At 53.5% G+C, this 18,949-nt stretch overlaps 2 protein-coding genes and 1 pseudogene across 9 annotated transcripts in view; all 3 read right to left on the minus strand.

The window, feature by feature from the left end:
- Positions 1–16,512, minus strand: part of RABL6 (RAB, member RAS oncogene family like 6) — a 34,368-nt gene extending 17,856 nt beyond the window's left edge. For 3 of the 8 annotated variants that reach the window (XM_017505533.2, XM_017505535.2, XM_017505534.2), the window contains exons 1-2: positions 16,109–16,511; positions 1,846–1,980 (exon numbers count right to left, since the gene is read on the minus strand). In XM_017505533.2, coding sequence (XP_017361022.1) covers positions 1,846–1,980; positions 16,109–16,238 — 265 coding nt within the window. In that variant the 5' untranslated portion in view covers positions 16,239–16,511. Of the gene's footprint in view, positions 1–1,845; positions 1,981–16,108 lie in introns of all 8 variants that reach the window. The other 5 variants (XM_017505538.2, XM_017505532.2, XM_017505536.2 and 2 more) reach the window with 3 other exon arrangements.
- Positions 14,590–15,240, minus strand: LOC108287218 (annotated as a pseudogene).
- Positions 16,513–16,686: 174 nt separating the features above from the next.
- The window catches only part of CCDC183 (coiled-coil domain containing 183), a 13,751-nt gene continuing 11,488 nt past the window's right edge, over positions 16,687–18,949 (minus strand). The window contains exons 8-12 of the mRNA XM_037730318.1: positions 18,079–18,239; positions 17,655–17,823; positions 17,460–17,570; positions 17,263–17,359; positions 16,687–16,856 (exon numbers count right to left, since the gene is read on the minus strand). Coding sequence (XP_037586246.1) covers positions 16,738–16,856; positions 17,263–17,359; positions 17,460–17,570; positions 17,655–17,823; positions 18,079–18,239 — 657 coding nt within the window. The 3' untranslated portion in view covers positions 16,687–16,737. The remainder of the gene's footprint in view (positions 16,857–17,262; positions 17,360–17,459; positions 17,571–17,654; positions 17,824–18,078; positions 18,240–18,949) is intronic.

The following is an 18,949-nucleotide window of genomic DNA, read 5'->3' on the forward strand; positions in this document are numbered from 1 at the left end:
TCCTGGGCACAGCCCCTCTCTTCCCAGCCCCCATCCTGGGCACAGCCCCTCTCTTCCCGGCCTGGATCCTGGGCACAGCCCCTCTCTTCCCAGCCTGGATCCTGGGCACAGCTCCTTTCTCCCCACCAGGTCCTGGGCACAGCCCCTGCTGGCCTCTGCATCCTGGGAGGTGGCCCTCCTGGTTGGGATGTCTAGGTTTGTGCATGGGCTGCATGACGGCAGGCACTCTCCTGCCGACAGGTGCAAATGTAATGGGCCCACTTGTGTCACCTTCTCCTGGCCCTCTTCTTCATCCAGTGACTGGCCTCTGGGTCACTTTGAGGGAGCGGGATGTAAGTAACCACTGAGGGCAGAGGCTGGACCCTCCCTTCAGAGCCACCTGACAGGCCCCTGGCGTGCCCTATGCCGCGCCATCCCAGCTGGGCCTGCTGGTACCCCCTGCGCCTCCAGAGTGCCCATGCCTGTGCTCTATTCTGGGGCATGCTGGGAGCTGGGGGAACTGATGGATGGAGCCTCCCACCGACCTAAGGATTCCAAGGAAAAGGGAGAACCAGAGGGGAGAGGCATGCCCTAGCCCCCTAAACTGCCATGCACCTGTCCCCACACCAACCGCACCCATGCTGCCTGAGCAGACCCTCACCCCAAACCAGGAAGAGGGTGCGGTGGCAGGCAGAGCTTCTCTGCACCGGCCCTGTGGGCTCTGCGCCTGTCAGCCCAGCACCACCCTTCCAGGCTCCAGAGCGCAGCCAATGCCCAGCACTTCCGAGGCAGCTCCTGCACAGCTGTCCAGGTGTCAGCTGTTACCACGGGGCAGCTGGAACTCACTGCTGCCTCCCTCTAGTAGCACACTGGTTTTTTTTTTTTTTTTCCAGTGAAAAGAAGCGATGTTGAAAACAGCCTTGACTGGGCTTGGTGGTTCATGCCTATAATCCCAGCACTTTGGGAGGCTGAGGCAGGTGGATCATGAGGTCAGGAGTTCAAGACCAGCCTGGCCAAGATGGTCAAACCCCGTCTCTACTAAAAATACAAAAAATCAGCTGGGCATGGTGGCGGGTGCCTGTAATCCTGGCTACTCGGGAGGCTGACAAAATTGCTTGAACCTGGGAGGCGGAGGTTGCAGTGAGTAGAGATCGTGCCAATGCACTCCAGCCTGGGCGATGAGGGAGACTCCATCTCAACAAACAAACAAAAACAGCCCCAAGGCTTTTGCTGTCAGGATTCTGGACACTCCAAGCAGCCGCTCTGCCTTCCCCAGCACAAACCCTGGGGCTGCCGCAGCTGTCACCTCCCCCACCTTCCCAGGCGCCAGTGCCCCAGCCCACCCACACCCAACTGAGACCTGGGGGAGGGGTGTCACACCATCAAGCCCACCTCACTGAACCTTTTAGTGACACAGACTTTCCGAGGGGCACATCAGAAGTCAAGGCTCAAAGGTCTTGTTTCTGTTTCTGGTAGTGGAGAGGATGTTGGGCTGGGCCTCAAGAGAAAACCTCTGTGTGTGCCAAGTGGGTGCTGGCCAGGGAATGTTCCTCGGAATGCACTTCCTTTCAGCCCCCAGGAGCCTGAGTGCCCACTGACCTGCAGCCACTGCTGCCCTGAGCTGAGCCTCCCAGGTCAGGGGGGCTTCAGGGAGCATACTCCAGGTAGCAGGGTGATTCACCCCAAGACAGGCCATCAACTGAAATTCCCAAAGAATTCACTTTGGGACCCCCCACGTGCGGGGTCCCTCATAGACAAGGGCTCTTCGGGGAGACCCCATCTGAGGAACGCGTCCCCAGGAACTGAGGCGGAAGAAGAGAGGCCTGGAGCCTGCCCCAGAGCTGCCCTGGGGCACCTGCTACTCACTCTTGTAGCTCCAGTGGATGCTGGTGACCTGGATCTCCTGCGTGGGGATGTACTCCTCCACGAACGGCCTGCCCTGCAGGCGGTGCCACAGTGCCGTCTTGCCTGTGTTCCTGTCTCCCCGGATCACTATTTTCACTGGGGTGCGAGGAGAAACACAAAAGGCAGATCAGGGACGACCAGCCAGATTCAAGCTGCGGCTTCAGGAGCAACTACAAAGAGCCGGTTTTGCCACCTCTCGTTTTCTCTTTCTTGCCTGAATCAGACCCAGGGACTGGCAGGCAGGCAGGAAGAGGACAGTGGGCACCAACAGCGGCCTCCCCTACCACAAGGACACCTGGCGGCGTGCAGAGCATTGACAGCGACCGGGGCCTGAAGGGCAGCTGGGGGTCCCCCTGGGCTGAGGCCACAACCCGAGCCAGGCTGGCTTTCTACTTGGAGGACACGGTTCTGCCCTGGAGCCGAACCCTGGGACCCCTGGTGACCCTCAGGCTTCCGTGGATTGCTCCTAACCAAGCTTTCTGTGGCCCTGGCATTTTCAGTGATCAACTCTATAAAGCGCTGGGCCGGCATCCCAGCTCGCACACAACCCATGCGTGCTGGGCAGCACAGGGTCCGGGTTTGCTCACTCCAGGGCTGCACTGGAGAGGCCGCTGCCCAGCTGGTTTTGAAAATGGGACGCAGGAGAGAAGGCAGCTGGGAGGGGAGCATGGGGTTAGCAAAGACGGGCAGTGTGGCTCAGAACAGGTGGAGATGGGGACGGACCTGCGCACGACTGGAGGAAGAACGGACAGCCTGTGGAGGTGTTGGAAGAAGAATGGGACAGAGAATGACTCTGAGGTTTCTGGCTCAAGAAGCTGCGCAGACGGCAGTAGCTAGCACTGAGATAGCTGCCCTCAGACCTGGGCAGACCCCCAAGGGCTTCTCACACAGGTCTTTTGAACCATGGGCATGGAGAGAGCAAACGCACAGCCTCTTCAGGGTTTTCACGAGGGGAGAGCCAGGGAAGGTGCTGGGAAGTAGAGGGGGGTGCAGAGGAAACCAGGAGGCCAAGGAGGTGGTCTGCAGGTTCCTTCCACTTCCCCAGGCGTCCCCCGCTTTGTCAGGTCTGCAGGTTCCTTCCACTTCCCCAGGCGTCCCCCGCTTTGTCAGGTCTGCAGGCTTCTCCCACTTCCCCAGGTGTCCCCCCACTTCGTCAGGTCTGCAGGCTCCTCCCACTACCGCAGCCACTCCCTACGTCTTCAGTCAGGGAGACCCCAAGCTCCCAATGCAGAGGGCACCTGGCTGGCTCCTCTCTCGTGGCCCAGTCCCCTCTTCCCACCTCAAGGCGCCTGTTTCCTCATTTCTTTTCCCACGAAACTTACTCATTAGCATCCTCACCCCGTTCTAGGAATCTCAACACACCACTTTCTGTCTGGAGGTTTCAGTCAGTCATTCTCTCAAACTTTAAATGTCTCGGATGAGATCTCAGAAGGGGCCTGCCCGCCCCATGACAAAGCGCAGGCGACACAGGTGCCCTCCTGGCCACGATGGCGGCCGCACAGGCCAGGGCAGTCTGGGGGCTCCGCGCTCCCCTCTCCTTCCCCTCCCTGTCTCGCTGAGGACTCGGCAGACAGAGGCCAAACGGCCACCCAAGGCCTCCAGGAGCCCCGGCCCAGCCCGCGGAGAGCAAAGCAGCCCCCAGATGAGCCATGGGCGCTCAGCAGAGCCGGGAAGGAGCCAGACCCTGGGATGTCCGAGATGGGCAGCGGCATCCTCCCTCCCTCCCCCGTCCCGCAGCCCCCCTCCCCGCTCAGGCGGCCATGCGCAGTGCTCCCTGTCAAGGCCTTTTCCCGGGGTGGGGCTTCAGCCACCCCGCCCCCCGCCCTGCCCGTGGCCAGAACCCACACGCTCACATCCCCGCGTCCCAGCGTCTGGGTTCCTGAACTCTACTGGACAGAAAATTCAGTTTCTTTTGTAAAAATGACATATGCTCTTTGGAAGGAACTTAAGGTTGACAAGTGCCAGAATGAACATTCACGAAGCCTCCAAATGCCACTGCCGGAAACCTGCCCTCATGAAGTTGGGGGGCTCACTCCAGGCATCTGGCCACAGCTTTGCCTTTTTCAGAATGTTGGAGAGTTGGGGTCACACAGAATAATTTCTCTCAGTGATAGCACTTAAGGCCGCCTGCCTTTCCAAGGCTCGAGAACATCTTTTCAGGACTAAGTGATGTCCCATCCCCTGGATGCACAGGTCATTTCTCCATTCATCCACTGAAGAGCATCTTGGCTGCATTCTTCCTTCAATTTCTACAGATATTTTTCTTTTTTTCTTTGTAATTCATATTCTTTAGCTATTGGAACACCCACACTGAGCCTCTATTTTTTTTCCATATCATTTACCACCTGTCATTGTGCTGTGAGATGTTTCCTTTATTCTCTAAACCTTCCTTTGATTTTATTTTTGCTTTTGAAAAATTATTTGTTTTTACAAACACGGTCTCACTCTGTCGACAGGCCACAGGCATCACAATGGCAGATCCCAGCTCACTGCAGCCTCAATCTCCTGGGCTCAAGTGATCCTCCCACCCTGGCCTCCCGAGTAGCTCGGACTACAGATACCCGCCAGCTAATTTTTCTTTTTTTTCGGAGACGGAGTCTCACGTTGTTGCACAGGCTGGAATGCAGTGTGTGATCTTGGCTCACTACAACCTCCACCTCCCAGATTCAAGGGATTCTCTTGCCTCAGCCCCCCGAGTAGCTAGGATTATGGGTGCATGCCACCATACCTGGCTAATTTTTTGTATTTTAGTAAAGACAGGGTTTCACCATGTTGCCCAGGCTGGTCTCGAACTCCTGAGCTCAGGCAATCCACCTGCCTCAGCCTCCCAAAGTATTAGGATTACAGGTGTGAGCCACCGTGCCCAGCCTAACTTTTTTACTTTTTCTTAGAGAGACGGGGTCTCACTTTTTCCCCAGGCTTGTCTGGGGTAAAAGAAGCAGCTATCAGAAGTAACACAGTCCAGGATGGAGCTGCTAGGATAAATAACTGAGCATACTGACATACCGATTCTTTGAAGAGAAATGCAGAACTCATTGCATCCAACACTGGTCAGAGCCAAGGCATTCAGAACTCTTTATATTATTATTTAAGAGGAAAAGAAAGCAATTTATTAACTTCACACTTTACTACAGCAAATGTGAATGTGAATCCCAAAGTGCTGGGATTACAAATGTGAGCCACAGCCCGGCGAGGTGGCTCACACCTCTAATCCCAGCACTTTGGGAGGCCGAGGAGAGCAGATCACGAGGTCAAGAGATCGAGACCATCCTGGCCAGCATGGCGAAACCCCGTCTCTACTAAAAATACAAAAATGAGCTGGGCGTGGTGGCACACGCCTGTAGTCCCAGCTACTTGGGAAGCTGAGGCAGGAGAAGTGCTTGAACCCGGGAGGTGGAGGTTGCAGTGCAAGATTGTACCACTGCACTCCAGCCTGGTGACAGAGCAAGACTTTGTCTCAAAAAAAAAAAAAGTGTGAGCCACTGTGCCTGGCCCCCGGTGCTTTTTGAATTCCACTCCCGTCTTTCGAGCTCAATTCCACCTCTGAAGAACAGCCTTCAGTATTATTTCTGCAGGAGCCTTTGCACAGTGAGCCTCAATCTTAGGCTGCAGTGGCGTTGGTCACATTGCTCTGAAGAGCTCATCAGGCAGAGACCTCAGCCCACAACAGCCTTCTCACACACACGGTTTGCTGGGAGTTGGTCACCAGTTCACCACGTGTTCCTCTCAGGGAAGTCTTTTTGCTCTGGTTGTAACCATCTAAGAGGTTTACTTTTTAATATTTTGAAAATTTCCAGTGATGTATCTAGCTGTGATGTCTTTTAACTATGGACTTGGACTTCCTGCAGCGTCATGTATTTCATGAACTCTGGAAAATCCTCAGTCTTCACTTTCTCCTTTCCCGCTCTCGTCTCCTCCTGGAACTTGCACTGGGCACGGGCTGGCATCGCCGCCTCCCTGGGCCACACGTCTCTTCCAGACACTGCTCCTCTCTTCAGCTGAGTGAGTGCTGCTTCTCCTGTCTGCTGACTCTTTTAACTGCTAATGACCATGTTGTTCATTTCTAGAGGTTTTCATTCTCTTCGGTTCTTTTTCAAACAGAAATTGTCTACGCGTGGTCTTTTTCATTAATGTTTTACTTATAATTTACATATTATGGGCACCCAGTCTTGATCTAGTCTTAAGGTTGCTCCCTTTCTTTTGCATCTTTATCAATTTTAACAAACATTTGTTTTCTACTATCTTCAGGTTTTGAGAATGAAGTCTTATTTTCTCTCCCTTGAAATAAAATTTACCCCTTTTAAAAGCTAATTACCCATAAATATACACACCTACTATATGGCTACATACTTTTGTAAAAAAAAAAAAAAAAAAAAAGCTAATCACAAAAAATCCTGTAACATCATGTAAGGTAAATTAATCCGGCTTATTTCATTGTTTGTTTATTTTCAGATGGAGTCTTGCTCTGTCACCCAGGTTGGAGTGCAGTGGCCAATCTCCGCTCACTGCAGCCTCTGTCCCCTGCGTTCCAGCGATTCTCCTGCCTCCGCCTCCTGGGTAGCTGGGACTACAGGCACACACCACCACACCTGGCGAATTTTTGTATTTTTAGTGGAGACGGGGTTTCACTGTGTTGGCCAGGCTGGTCTCAAACTCCTAACCTCAAGTGATCCACCCGCCTCGGCCTCCCAAAGTGCTGGGATTACAGGAGTGAGCCACTGTACCCAGGTTAGGCTGGTCACGGTGGCTCTCTCCTGTAATCCCAGCACTTTGGGAGGCCGAGGCAGGTGGATCACTTGAGCCCAGGAGTTTGAGGCCAGCCTGGGAAACACGGTGAAACACTGTCTCCACAAAAATTACAAAACTCGGCCAGGCAATGGTAGCATGCACCTGCAGTCCCAGCTATTCAGGCGGCTGAGGTGGGAGGCCTGCTTGAGCCTGGGCGGTGAAAGCCGCAGTGAGTCAAGATTGCACTACTGCACTCCAGTTCGGGCAAAAGAGCACGACCCTACCTCAAAAAAAAAAAAAAAAAAAAAAAAATCAAATCAATTTCAGAACCTTTTTTTTCCTCCCGCTGGTTCCTTGATCTTAGGTTTTGTTTTCTTTTTTTAGGCTTAATCTCAGAGTCTTAAATGTTGCCTGGAATAATCTGAGTAAGTGATTCACCTGGAAGACCTTCAGGATTGGTCCGAGAAACACTAAGCCCTGTACTTCAGCGCATGGTCAACCTGCGCTTTTACTAAATGGGCTGTGAACACAGTCTCTCTTTTGAGCTTCTTTGAGAATTTCCAATGCAGAAAACACAGAGCTCTATGTGAGGCCCTCAGCCCTTCTTACCCTGATTCCATTTAACTCCTTCACATTCCCACAGTTTCCTGCAAGATGCGGAGTCATTTTCTTCCATTTTCATACCAAGAAGAGCTTGTGATTTATCTCAGATACACGAAGGCTTAACTCCCGACCAGGCCCTCTCGCGGTGCTGCCAGCATCTCCTACTGGGCCCACTACCAGGGCCCAGCCACCTCCTGACCGTGACAGCCTGTGGGGCAGCTGGTCCACAACCTGCTCCTCTCCCACCCCGCACCTGCAAAGATTTCCCAACCTCAGTGGCTTCGGACTACTTAGTTGGAGAGGCAGGTAAAAACCAAGGTGACCCCGGAAAATGGCTGCTACCCCAAAGGAGGCAGAAGAAGAAAGTAAAGATGAGGAAATGTCAGAAGATGACAGCCATGGAGAAGAGGCTGTGACATCTCGGGAGAATGGCAAGAAGGCTGCTGCAACCCAGCAAAGGAGGCGGCAATTTCCCCAACAAGAAAGGCTGCAGGTGCCACACCCACCAAGAAAGCAGCTGTCACTCCAGGCAAAGCAGTCGCCACACCTGGCAAGAAGGGAGCCACACCAGGGAAGGCATTGGCAGTAGCTCCTGGTAAGGAGGGAGCACCCCAGCCAAGGGGGCAAAGAATGGCAGGAACGCCAAGGAAGACAGTGACGAGGAGGATGAATCTGAGCCAGCAGTGATGAAAGCAGCAGTGGTGCCCCTGCCCCAGAGGATGAGGACGAGGAGGATGAGGATGATGCCAAGGGAGATGGTGCTGAAGCAGCAGCTATGGAGACCACGCCAGCCACAGGAAGGAAAACATCTACGAAAGCTGTTCCTGTGAAAGCCAAAAGCATGGCTGAGAATGAGGATGAAGAGGGTGGCGACGACGATGGAGAGGATGAAGATGATGAAGAGGAGGAGGAAGAGTCTGTCGAAGAAGCACCTGGAAAATGAAGGAAACAAATGACCAAACAGCAGCTTCTGAAGCAAAGAAACAGAAAGTGAAAGGCACACAACCAACCGCGTCTTTTTTTTTTTTAAAACAGGGTCTTACTCTCTCGACCAGACTGCTGGAGTGCAGTGGCACGATGTCAGCTCACCGCAACCTTTGCCGCCCAGGCTCAAGCGATTCTCCTGCCTCAGCCTCCCGAATAGCAGGGATTACAGGCATGCACTACTGCCACCCAGATAATTTTTGTATTTTCCTTTTTTTTTTTTTGAGACGGAGTTTCCCTCTTGTTACCCAGGCTAGAGTGCAATGGCGCGATCTCGGCTCACCGCAACCTCCGCCTCCCGGGTTCAGGCAATTCTCCTGCCCCAGCCTCCTGAGTCGCTGGGATTACAGGCACGCGCCACCATGCCCAGCTAATTTTTTGTATTTTTAGTAGAGACGAGGTTTCACCATGTTGACCAGGATGGTCTTGATCTCTTGACTTCGTGATCCACCCGCCTCGGCCTCCCACAGTGCTGGGATTACAGGCTTGAGCCACCGCGCCCGGCCTAATTTTTGTATTTTCAATAGTGATCGGGTTTCACCACGTTGGCCAGGCTGGAATGTCTTCCAAACTTTGTTGAAAACCTGAACTTTAACAAATCTGCTCCTGAGTTAAAAACTAGTATCCAGGGCCAGGTGCAGTGGCTCACACCTGTAATCCCAGCACTTTGGGAGGCTGAGACAGACGGATCATGAGGTCAGGAGTTTGAGACCAGCCTGGCCAACATGGTAAAACCCTGTCTCTAATAAAAATACAAAAATTAGCCTGGCATGCTGGCGTGCGCCTGTAGTCCCAGCTACTGGGGAGGCTGAGGAGGGAGCGTTGCTTGAATCCGGGAGGCGGAGGCTGTCGTGAGCCGAGATTGCGCCACTGCACTCCAGCCTGGACAACAGAGCAAGACTCTGTCTCAAAAAACAACAAGAACAACCAGTAGCCATGATATTTTTGCCAAAAATGATCTTGCTGCTGTGGCTGTCAGAACTGGTATGACTAGGAATTTGGCTCTGTGGATTTTGAATCTGCTGAAGACCTGGAAAAAGCCTTGGGACTCACTGGTTTGAAAGACTTTGGCAATGAAATTAAACCAAAAGACAATAAGAAAGAGCAAGATGCGAGAACACTTTTGGCTACAAATCTCCCTTACAGAGTCACTCAGGGCAAATTAAAAGAACTGTTTGAAGATGATGCTGCGGAGATCAGATTAGTCAGAAAGGATGGGAAGAGGAAAGCGCTGCTTACATTGAGGTTGAGACAGAAGCTGATGCAGAGAAAACCTCTGAAGAAACACAGGGAACAGAGATGGATGGTGATCTATTTCCCGGCACTATGATGGAGAGAAAGGTCAAAATCAACACTACAGAGGTGGGAAGAGCAGCACTTGCAATGAATGAAAAACTCCGGCTCAGTGTGACGGAAGAAACGCGTCAGAAGCACTGAGAAGGCCACTTTTATCAAAGTGCCCAGAACCACAACGGCCAGTCCAAAGGGTATGCATGCATTTAGAGTATGCTTCATGTGAAGATGATACAAAGCTTTAAATTCCTGTAATAATGGGAAATTGGGGTAGAGCCATCAGGCTGGAGTTGCAAGGATCACCTCATGCCAGAAGCCAGCCATCGAAAACTGTCAGAGGCCTGTCTGAAGACACCACTGAAGAGACACTGGTCACTCGACGGCTCTGTTGGGCAAGGATAGTCACTGACGGGGAAACTGGGCACTCCAAAGGCTGTCGCTTCGTGGATGTTGACAGTAAGGAGGATGCCAAAGCCACCAAGGAGTCCATGGAAGATGGTGAAATGAAGGGAAACAAAGGTACCTTGGACGGGCCCCACCCTAACGGTGAAGATGCCTTTGGCGGTTGTGACAGAGGTAGAGGCGGCTCTGGAGGACGAGGTGGGGGCAGAAGCGGGGAAGGCTCTGGAGGGCGAGGTGGCTTCTGAGGAGGCAGAGGTGACCACAAGCCATAAGGAAAAAATTTGAGCCGGTTCTGTCTCTCTCCCGTTTGAAAGAAAGGGTGCTGGGGTTTTTACTCTGTGACCTGATCAATGACAGAGCCTTCTGAGGACATTCCAAAACAGTCTACAGTCCTGCCGTCTCTGTGGTAATTCGTCGGGATAACATTTCATGGGTGATACTTTGTTGGTTTTCACTGGATATTCATATAAACTTTTCAAAGAGATGAGTGACAGAGCTAACCTTTATCTGTAAGTTTTGAATTTATAGTTTTATCCCATGGACAAAACAATTTTTTTCCTACAAATAAAAAAATAAGCAAATAAACAGAAAGGTTTCCTGTCCTGCATCCCCACCTGGGCAGCAGCTCTGTGGCGGCCTCCTGTGCCTCGCTCTGGACTCTACCCCACCACTCCCTTCTCCAGGAAACACACTGGCCCGAGGGTCACTGCCTGGGCACTCTCTCTGCCCAGAAAGTTCCTCACCTTCCTCTTGCCACAATCCTCTAAGTAACGCTGACCCAAGGGCACCTCCGAGCCTCCAACATGACTCTATTTGCTTTCCATAGCACTTAACCCTAGACCCAGTAAGAGGAAATTTACTTATCATGTTTATTGCTTAGTGTTTCTTCTCCCATGCTAGGCTACAGGGTGGAAACTATAAGCTTCCCAAGAACAGAGGCTTTTGTCTGTTTTTTTCCACGGATGAACACTCAGTATTGGCTAAAAGAACAAATGCAGCAGGAGAAAAACCTATAAAGAAAAACGTGGCATCAATGCCCACAGAGGGTCAGGAATTTGAAAACTGGCTCTACTGGGGCAGGTCAAATAATGTGGTACACACAGCTATGATTTATTTCCTACGGAAAAGCTGTTTTACCCTGAAATCAAACTTTCTTTTTTAAAGACAGGGTTTCACCATGATGGCCAGGCTGGTCTTGAACTCCTGACCTCAGGTGATCCACTCACCTCGGCCTCCCAAAGTGCTAGGATTACAGGCGTGAGCCACTGCGCCCAGTCCTGAAATCAAACTTTCAAATAGTTTCTTAGTGATGAAGCATCTAACTCCTTCTTTTTTTCTTTTTATGAGACGGAGTCTCACTCTGTCACCCAGGCTGGAGCACAGTGGCACAATCTCAGCTCGATGCAAACTTCGCTTCCTGGGTTCAAGCAATTCTCCTGTCAGCCTCCCAAGTAGCTGGGATTACAGATACCTACCACCACACCTGGCTAATTTTTGTATTTTTAGTAGAGATGGGGTTTTACCAGGTTGGCCAGGCTGGTCTTGAACTCCTGACCTCAGGTAATCCACCTGCCTTGGCTTCCCAAAGTGCTGGATTCCAGGCGTGAGCCATCGCGCCCTGCCTGCTAAGTCCCATTTCTAAATTCGCACCAAGGTCTGCTTGGAGAGGATTCTGGCTGTCCGAGCTCCTGGGCGAGGCCAGTGTCAGAACTCCACAATAATTCTCACTCCGGAGCAACTCCACAGAAAAACTCTGCAGCAAGCACAGCTGATATTTTGTGTCCGATCACAGCAGAAAGGAACAGACCAACTCAAGCAACAGTCTTTCTTCCAGTTATATGCAAATAATTTCAAAGTTGTGCAAATCAAAATTAAAATCCCAAGGCCTCCCAATCATCTGAAAGACTGGTTCAGGCCAAGATGGGAAGAGGGGAGTCAGGCACGCCTCATTACCTCCTCCTCCCTTTTGGAATTCAGGAAAAGCTCACCAGCATTTAACATCAACACTGCCTTTAAGTTACAGGTGGCTCACACCTGTAATCCCAGCACTTTGGGAGGCTGAGGTGGGTGGATCATGAGGTCAAGAGATTGAGACCATCCTCGCCAACACAGTGAAAACCCGTCTCTGCTAAAAATACAAAAAAATTAAGTGGGCACAGTGGCGCATACCTGCAGTCCCATGTAATCAGGAGGCTGAGGCAGGAGGATCGGATTGAACCCAGGAGGCAGAGGTTGCAGTGTGAGATCACTGTCACTGCACTACAGCCTGGTGACAGCCAGATTCCATCTCAAAAAAACCCAACAATCTATTCTCTCTCTGAAGCCTCCAACCCAGAGGCTTCATCTGCATGATAAAACATTGGCTTCCACAACCTCTTATTGTAACTTCAACATTCCTTTCTTTTAATAACTCTTTCAACCAACTGCCAATCAAAAAAAAAGTTAAGAGGGCTGGGTGTAGTGGCTCATGCCTGTAATCCCAGCACTTTGGGAGGCCGAGTGTCAGACTGCTTGAGCAGAGGGCTTCAAGCCCAGCTGGGCAACACGGTAAAACCCTGTCTCTACCAAAAAAATACCAAAATTGGCTGGGTGTGGTGGTGCAAAAGTTTTCTTTGAGACAGGGTCTGTCGCCCAGGCTGGAGTACAGAGGCACAATCTCAGCTCACTGCAACCTCCTTCTCCTGGGTTCAAGTGATTATCCTGCCTCAGCTTCCTGAGTAGCTGGAATTACAGGCACCCACCATCATGCTCCGCTAATTTTTGTATTTTTAGTAGACAAACAGGGTTTCACCATGTTGGCCAGGCTAGTCTTGAACTCCTGACTTCAGGTGATCCACCTGCCTCAGCCTCCTAAAGTGCTGAGATTACAAGCACGAGCCACTGCGCCCAGCAGAAAAAAAAATTTTTTGAAACCTACCTCTGACCTGGAAGCTCCCACTTCAAGTTGTCCCGCCTTTCTGGACCAAACCAACGTGTGCCCTAAATGCATTCGATTAACGCCTCACGTCTGTCTAAAATGTATAAAACCAAGCTGTGCCCTGACCACCTTGGGCACACGGTCTCAGGGTCACCTGAGGGCTGTGTCACAGGCCGTAGTCACTCACATTTGACTCAAAAATAAATCTCTTCAAATATTCCAGAGTCTGACTTTTTTCATCAACTGTGGTTCAATGTCTCATTCAACTTTTGATTCTAAATCCGTGGGGGTCCTGGGACTCTGCCAGGGCCGCTAGTGACTCCTTGTAAACACACGGCCCAGGAGGGCAGCCCAGACTCCTGGAAACCAGCAGCAGTTCACGGAAACTTTCATCTCTAAAAACCCCCACTCTGTCTTCATCATACTGCTGGTCTGTTACCCTCAGTAAAATAGTTGAGAAAGTAAATACTAGAAAGTTTCTAACACAGAAAGTCAAAAAGTTTTAAAATTGCATATTATTCAACTATAAAGAAACATTTCTAAACTGTGATTTAGGTTCAAATTCAAATTTCTCAGTCTCACCCCCTTTCATTCAGTCCTAGGTGATCATAACCTGCTCTCCAACTCCTAGAAGCTGGCTTTTCTCCTCTCAAGGACCCCACTGCCCTTTTTAGTCACACTTGGTCAGGACACGCAGGTGTGGACTCCTCAGGGAGCCTTTTCAGAAGATGCAGTTTCCAGTTCCAGGCCCGATTTCCTAGAGGCCCTAATATCACTAACATTGAGCTTAGTGTTAGATATAGTGAACCCAAGTTTCTCTTCAAAGAGTATGTATGAGCCGGGCGCGGTGGCTCAAGCCTGTAATCCCAGCACTTTGGGAGGCCGAGGCGGGTGGATCACGAGGTCAAGAGATCGAGACCATCCTGGTCAACATGGTGAAACCCCGTCTCTACTAAAACTACAAAAAAATTAGCTGGGCATGGTGGCACGTGCCTGTAATCCCAGCTACTCAGGAGGCTGAGGCAGGAGAATTGCCTGAACCCAGGAGGCGGAGGTTGCGGTGAGCCGAGATCGCGCCATTGCACTCCAGCCTGGGTAACATGAGTGAAACTCCGTCTCAAAAAAAAAAAAAAAAAAAAGAGTATGTATGTTCAGCTCTCTTATTTTTTAATTCCCTATCTTAAAGTTTAACTTCCTTGTAATTCCAGTAACAACCTTGTCTACCAGTTCTAATCAGTACTTCACATCTTCTCCCCACCCCCACACCCTGACTCATCCCAGTCACCTGCTCCAGTCACCTTCTTTGACCTAGGTCACCCCTGGCTACCTGCTCTGACCTGCTGGTAACCGTCCTTCCCGCCAAAACACCCACCCTGCCCCTCCAGCTGGGACCCCGGCTCTCTTTAAAACAGCCCCTCGGGATTAGTCTAGCTCGTGCGGTCTAACCCTAGCCAACAGGGAAACAACACAGCAGCAGGGACAACCCCGTCAGGCATAAGTAGTCCTACCCGCCTTGTCCAACCGTGTGGCCTCCATTGCTCCACCCGTGGGCTGAACCCTTCTATAGAAGCAAACTGCCTTGCTGAGAGGATTTATCTTCAAGTGCTATTTCTTTTGTGGCATCGAGATTTTACTTATAACATTTGCCAATACTGTAAGCAATAAAATTAAATAAGGGATCCAAATGCAAAGTCTAAAAATTTGGGTAAACTGAGTATTCTGACTCAACACTCTCTTCTCTGAATATCAGATAAGTATAAAATTTCGAGTATAACACATTTAAAATGAGCTTGCTTTTATTTTTATTCAAAATGCACAGCTTTATTTTCCTTACCAGAGCCACACATGAAGCACGTTACAGTCATGACTTCTTCAGTGCGCTCCAGGGCTGCCATAGGATTTCCAGGAGCTCCTGGCCAGAGGAGTCCTGAGATTTAAAATAGTAAAGCTTTCTCCACAGCCTCAAGTTCCTTTGATGTTTGGGTTACTGAACACAAACTGAATAGATAATTTGTCCTCAACATAATCCACTTCTGTTCCTCAACGTGGTTAGCCGTGCTTTCTTTTCGATGAGCACTCCAACGTGAACTTCGTCGAAATCTCTGTCTTCGTTATAAGAAAGGCCAGTACAGACCCTGCTTTGGACACCAACTTTCACACCTAGATGCTAAGGTTGATCTTTACGCTGTTTTATCTAGTTTCCTGCTGAAGGGTGAGGGCGGCCCGGGGGGTCTGAAGCTTCCTTTTGCTCAGAGGCCGGTCAGTGGCCGGGACTAAGGAAGCCGATCTCCTCACGGTCCTCCTGGACTAACTCCAGCCCCAGGCACGACCGCTGTCTCCGTGGACACGGCAGGCGCATTCATGAACTTGATTTTAAACCTGCATAAGAGTCTTTCTGATCATTAGTTATTAAAATCCTACATTACCATGGAAATATCGTGGCGACTATAAGGCTCCCCTTAAAGTGGGGAAACTGAAGAGGCGTAGGATCCTGAAATCTCACAGAAATACAGGGAAATGGCTAAAAGAAGCAATGTCAACGCAGGGAACCACAGAAGAGCGTTTAAAGACTACCAGGGAAGAGCCCGCAAAATGGAAAAACTCAAAAGAGGTCAAGAGGACAATTTACATAATTTATAACAAAGGAAGGGAACGTCCCAGGCGCTCAGGAGTCTGTAAATGACTCCTCCTTCCCAGGGGGAATGCGATGTCCCCACAATCGCAAGTGGGCCCGTGCCTTCTGGAGTTTTTCTAAATACGTCCTTTACAAATGCTTCTTTAAAAAAACAAAAAGGCGAGAACGTGTGGCGTAGCTGATATTCCGTCTTCAAACTCAATAGGAAGTCAACAAAGAAAAATCCCGGCTGAAAGCGCTAGGGCCGGCTGGGTTCCCCGCCCCACCTCTAGGTGAACGGTGCCCGGGGCTCGCCACCGTGGAGTGTCGGGGACGCGGCGCCCCGGGCCGGCGGGCTCTGCCCGGCGTTATGTAATCACCCCGAGCCGGGCAGCCGGGCCAATCCCGGCGCCGCCGACCCGCTCCACTGCACAGCGCGGCGGGAGCGACACGAGCAGCGCGCGCGGCTGGGAAACGATTCGCGGTTCAGGGGCCGGGAGGACCCGGCCCCGGCCCGGCCTCTCCACCCGTCCCCTGGGCCGCGCCCCCGCTCCCGGAGCGTCCGGCGGGCCCAGCGCATCCCACAACGGGCGGGCATGCGAGATCGACGCCCACCGCGCAGCACCCGGGGCAGGGCCTGGGCTGGGAGACCCGCGAGCCGCCCCCGCCCCCGCCACACTCACTGTTGTACTGCACCCCCTTGGCGAAGCGCCTCTGTAACGCCTGGTTCATGGACTGCAGCCCGGCGGGAATGTTCTTGTCCCGGCCCGGGGCCTGCTCCGACCCCACCAGCTTCTTCAGGGCGGAAAACATCTTCCCGCTCGGACGTCCCAGCCCGGGTGCGGCCGGCAAGCTCAGCGGCGGCGGGGAAGCGGCGCGACTCGCACCATGTCCCGGCGGCCCCGGCCTCCCCGGAGGCCGGAGCCGGCACGGCCAGAGGCCGGGGTCCCGGCGGTGGAGCGCGGCCTCGAGCGGCGGCTCGGGAACCTCAGCCGCGACGGCTCCGCTCCGGCCCCCGCGGCCTCAGGCACGGCCGCTCTCCAGGCGTCAGCGCCGCCATCTTGGCGCCGGCTCTGCGGGACGCGGGGGGCGCGAGGCTACGGGGCGCCGCGAGGGCCACGGGCCGCGGCGCGCGGGCGGCGCATGCGCGGGCGGTTGTGGCGCGCAGTTCCCGGCCCGGCCGTCTGCTCCCGCCGAGCCTCCCGCGCCTGCGCGCCCCGGGCTGCCCCCCGAGACCCCTGCCGCCCCAGCGCCCGCAGCGTCCTGGAAAATGTTTATTTGTGTAACAAAGTGGGGAGCGGGCCGGGCGGGGCTACTTCTTCTTCTTCCTCGCCGCCTTGAGCTTCCCCTCGATCAGCCGCTGCGCCCGCCTCTTGATCTCGGCGCGCGACGGGACGTAGCTGTGGTCCGCGTCCGCGAACTGGAAGCTGTCTGCGGGCGGAGGCGGCGGCTCGCACGCGCTTCCCGGGGCCCGGCCCGCCTCTCACGCCGCCCTCCGACCCGGGCCGGGCGCCCTGCGCCGGGGACAGCCCCTCCTCAGCTGCTGGCGCTGCCCTGCCTCGTCCTTCCGCGGAACCCCGCGGAGGCTCCGGCCCAGGCCTTCCCCGCGCTCCTCCCCGCTCCCGCCGGCCTGTCTGCCATGGCACGCCCCTCCTTTCGGAGAAACGAAGTATAAGTTATTCCAGTGGCTTCGTCCTCCTCCCAGGGCATCACTGAGTCTCCTCCATCAATCAAAGTCCCGCAGGTACAACGGACGCGCCCTGTAGCCCTGCTGTCCCTCCCGGTGTCCTGGTGGGAGGGGAGCCAGGGTCTCGCCCCAGCCACCCGAGGCTCGTACCGATCATGTCCTCCTCCCGGTCCTCGAAGCTGATCCTGGTGTTGTATTTCTCCTTCAGGGTCGAGGACTCCAGGACGTCCCTCACCTTCGTGTTGGCCTGCGGGACAGAGCCCCCTTCAACCGTGCACACACTGAACCGGGCGCTGTCAGCTTTGAGGGGGCGTGGGCTGTGCAGGTTCCTCCCAGCCCGGGGCTACCTCCTCCGTCCTGGACACCGTCTGCACTTTGTCAGCCAGGTACGTGAGCTTCCCCTCGCAGTACGCCAGCTTGCTGTACAAATCCAGGGTGTCGGAGGACACCACTTCTCTCTGCAGGTGGGTAGGAGGGTCTCATCTCCCCTGTGGCCCTGCCCAGGGACCCTGTGTACGGCAGCTCCGCCCCACTCCCGGCACCTGGGCGGAGGGCAAGGGGATGCCCATCAGCCGGGCATAGAGGTTGTCCACGCCCATCTGGATGGTCAGCAGCAGCTTCTGGCCCTTGGTCGTGTTGCTGTGCATGTGCTGCAGCCTCTCTTCTTCCTCTTTCAACATGTCTGTCATCTTCTTCTCAAGGGCCTTGAAGCTGCAGAGGGCAACAGGGACACAGCAGTGAGGGGCACAGGCCCGAAGGCCACCCAGGAGCCGGGTCCTGAGTTGGGTGCTGTGCTAAAGTCAGGGACTCAGAAGCTCAGGTGTGGGCAGGTGGAGTCCCCAGCCCCTCTGTGGGACACACAGGCTTGTTAGCAGTGAGTACACTCCCAGCTCCCAGCCTGGCTGCAGCCCAGGGGCCTTCGTGGGACCCTGGTGGGTGGCCCGCAGCCCCGGAAGCCGGGAGCACCTGATGGAGCTGGGCCTCTGGTGGAACTTGAGCACAGCCTCCTCCAGCTCCAGCTGCTTCAGCAGGGCCTTCAGCTGCAGGCGCCGCTCCTCGCAGTCCTCCAGCTGCAGCTCCAGGTTCTCCTCTGTGTTCCTCTGGGCCAGGAAGCGGCCAGCAATGTCCTGGCCAGGTCGGGGCAGGGAGAAGCAGGTGTGGGCCAGGAAGGCAGGCACAGGGGGCTTCACAGAACTGGTTTCTACTGGGCCCCCCCCAGAGGCTAGGGCACATTCTCTGCACTCATTAACAAGTGCGTCCACAGCTCATTGCAACCTCAACCTCCCAGACTCGGGCAGTCCTCCCACTTCAGTCTCCTGAGTAGCTGGGACCGCAGGTGTGCGCCACCATGCTCAGCAGAGGTGAAGCGCTTGGTGGGTGTCATTGCATACGACCCTCATGGCAGGCAGAAAGGGTAGATAACCCCATTTAGAGATAAGGAGACCATCACTGAGGGACACTGTGTCACTTTGAGTCCCTTGTCTGACCAGACTAGCTTGTCAGGGCAGTGGATGGGAGCTCAAGGCCTAGTTATGATAAACCCAGGGCCGAGTGCAGTGGCTCACGTCTGTAATCCCAGCACTTTGGGAGGCTGAGGCGGGTGGATCACTTGAGGTCAGGAGTTCCAGACCAGCCTGACCAGCATGGTGAAACTCCATCTCTACTAAAAATACAAAAAAATTAGCCGGGCATGTTGATGCACGCCTGTAGTCCCAGCTACCTGGGAGGCTGAGGCAGGAGAATGGCTTGAACCCAGGAGGCAGAGGTTGCAGTGAGCAGAGATACCGCCATTGCATTCCAATCTGAGCAACAAAGCAAGACTCCATCTCAAAAAAAA

Source organism: Cebus imitator, unplaced genomic scaffold (assembly GCF_001604975.1).
Source record: "Cebus imitator isolate Cc_AM_T3 unplaced genomic scaffold, Cebus_imitator-1.0 Scaffold339, whole genome shotgun sequence".
Lineage (NCBI taxonomy): Eukaryota > Metazoa > Chordata > Mammalia > Primates > Cebidae > Cebus > Cebus imitator.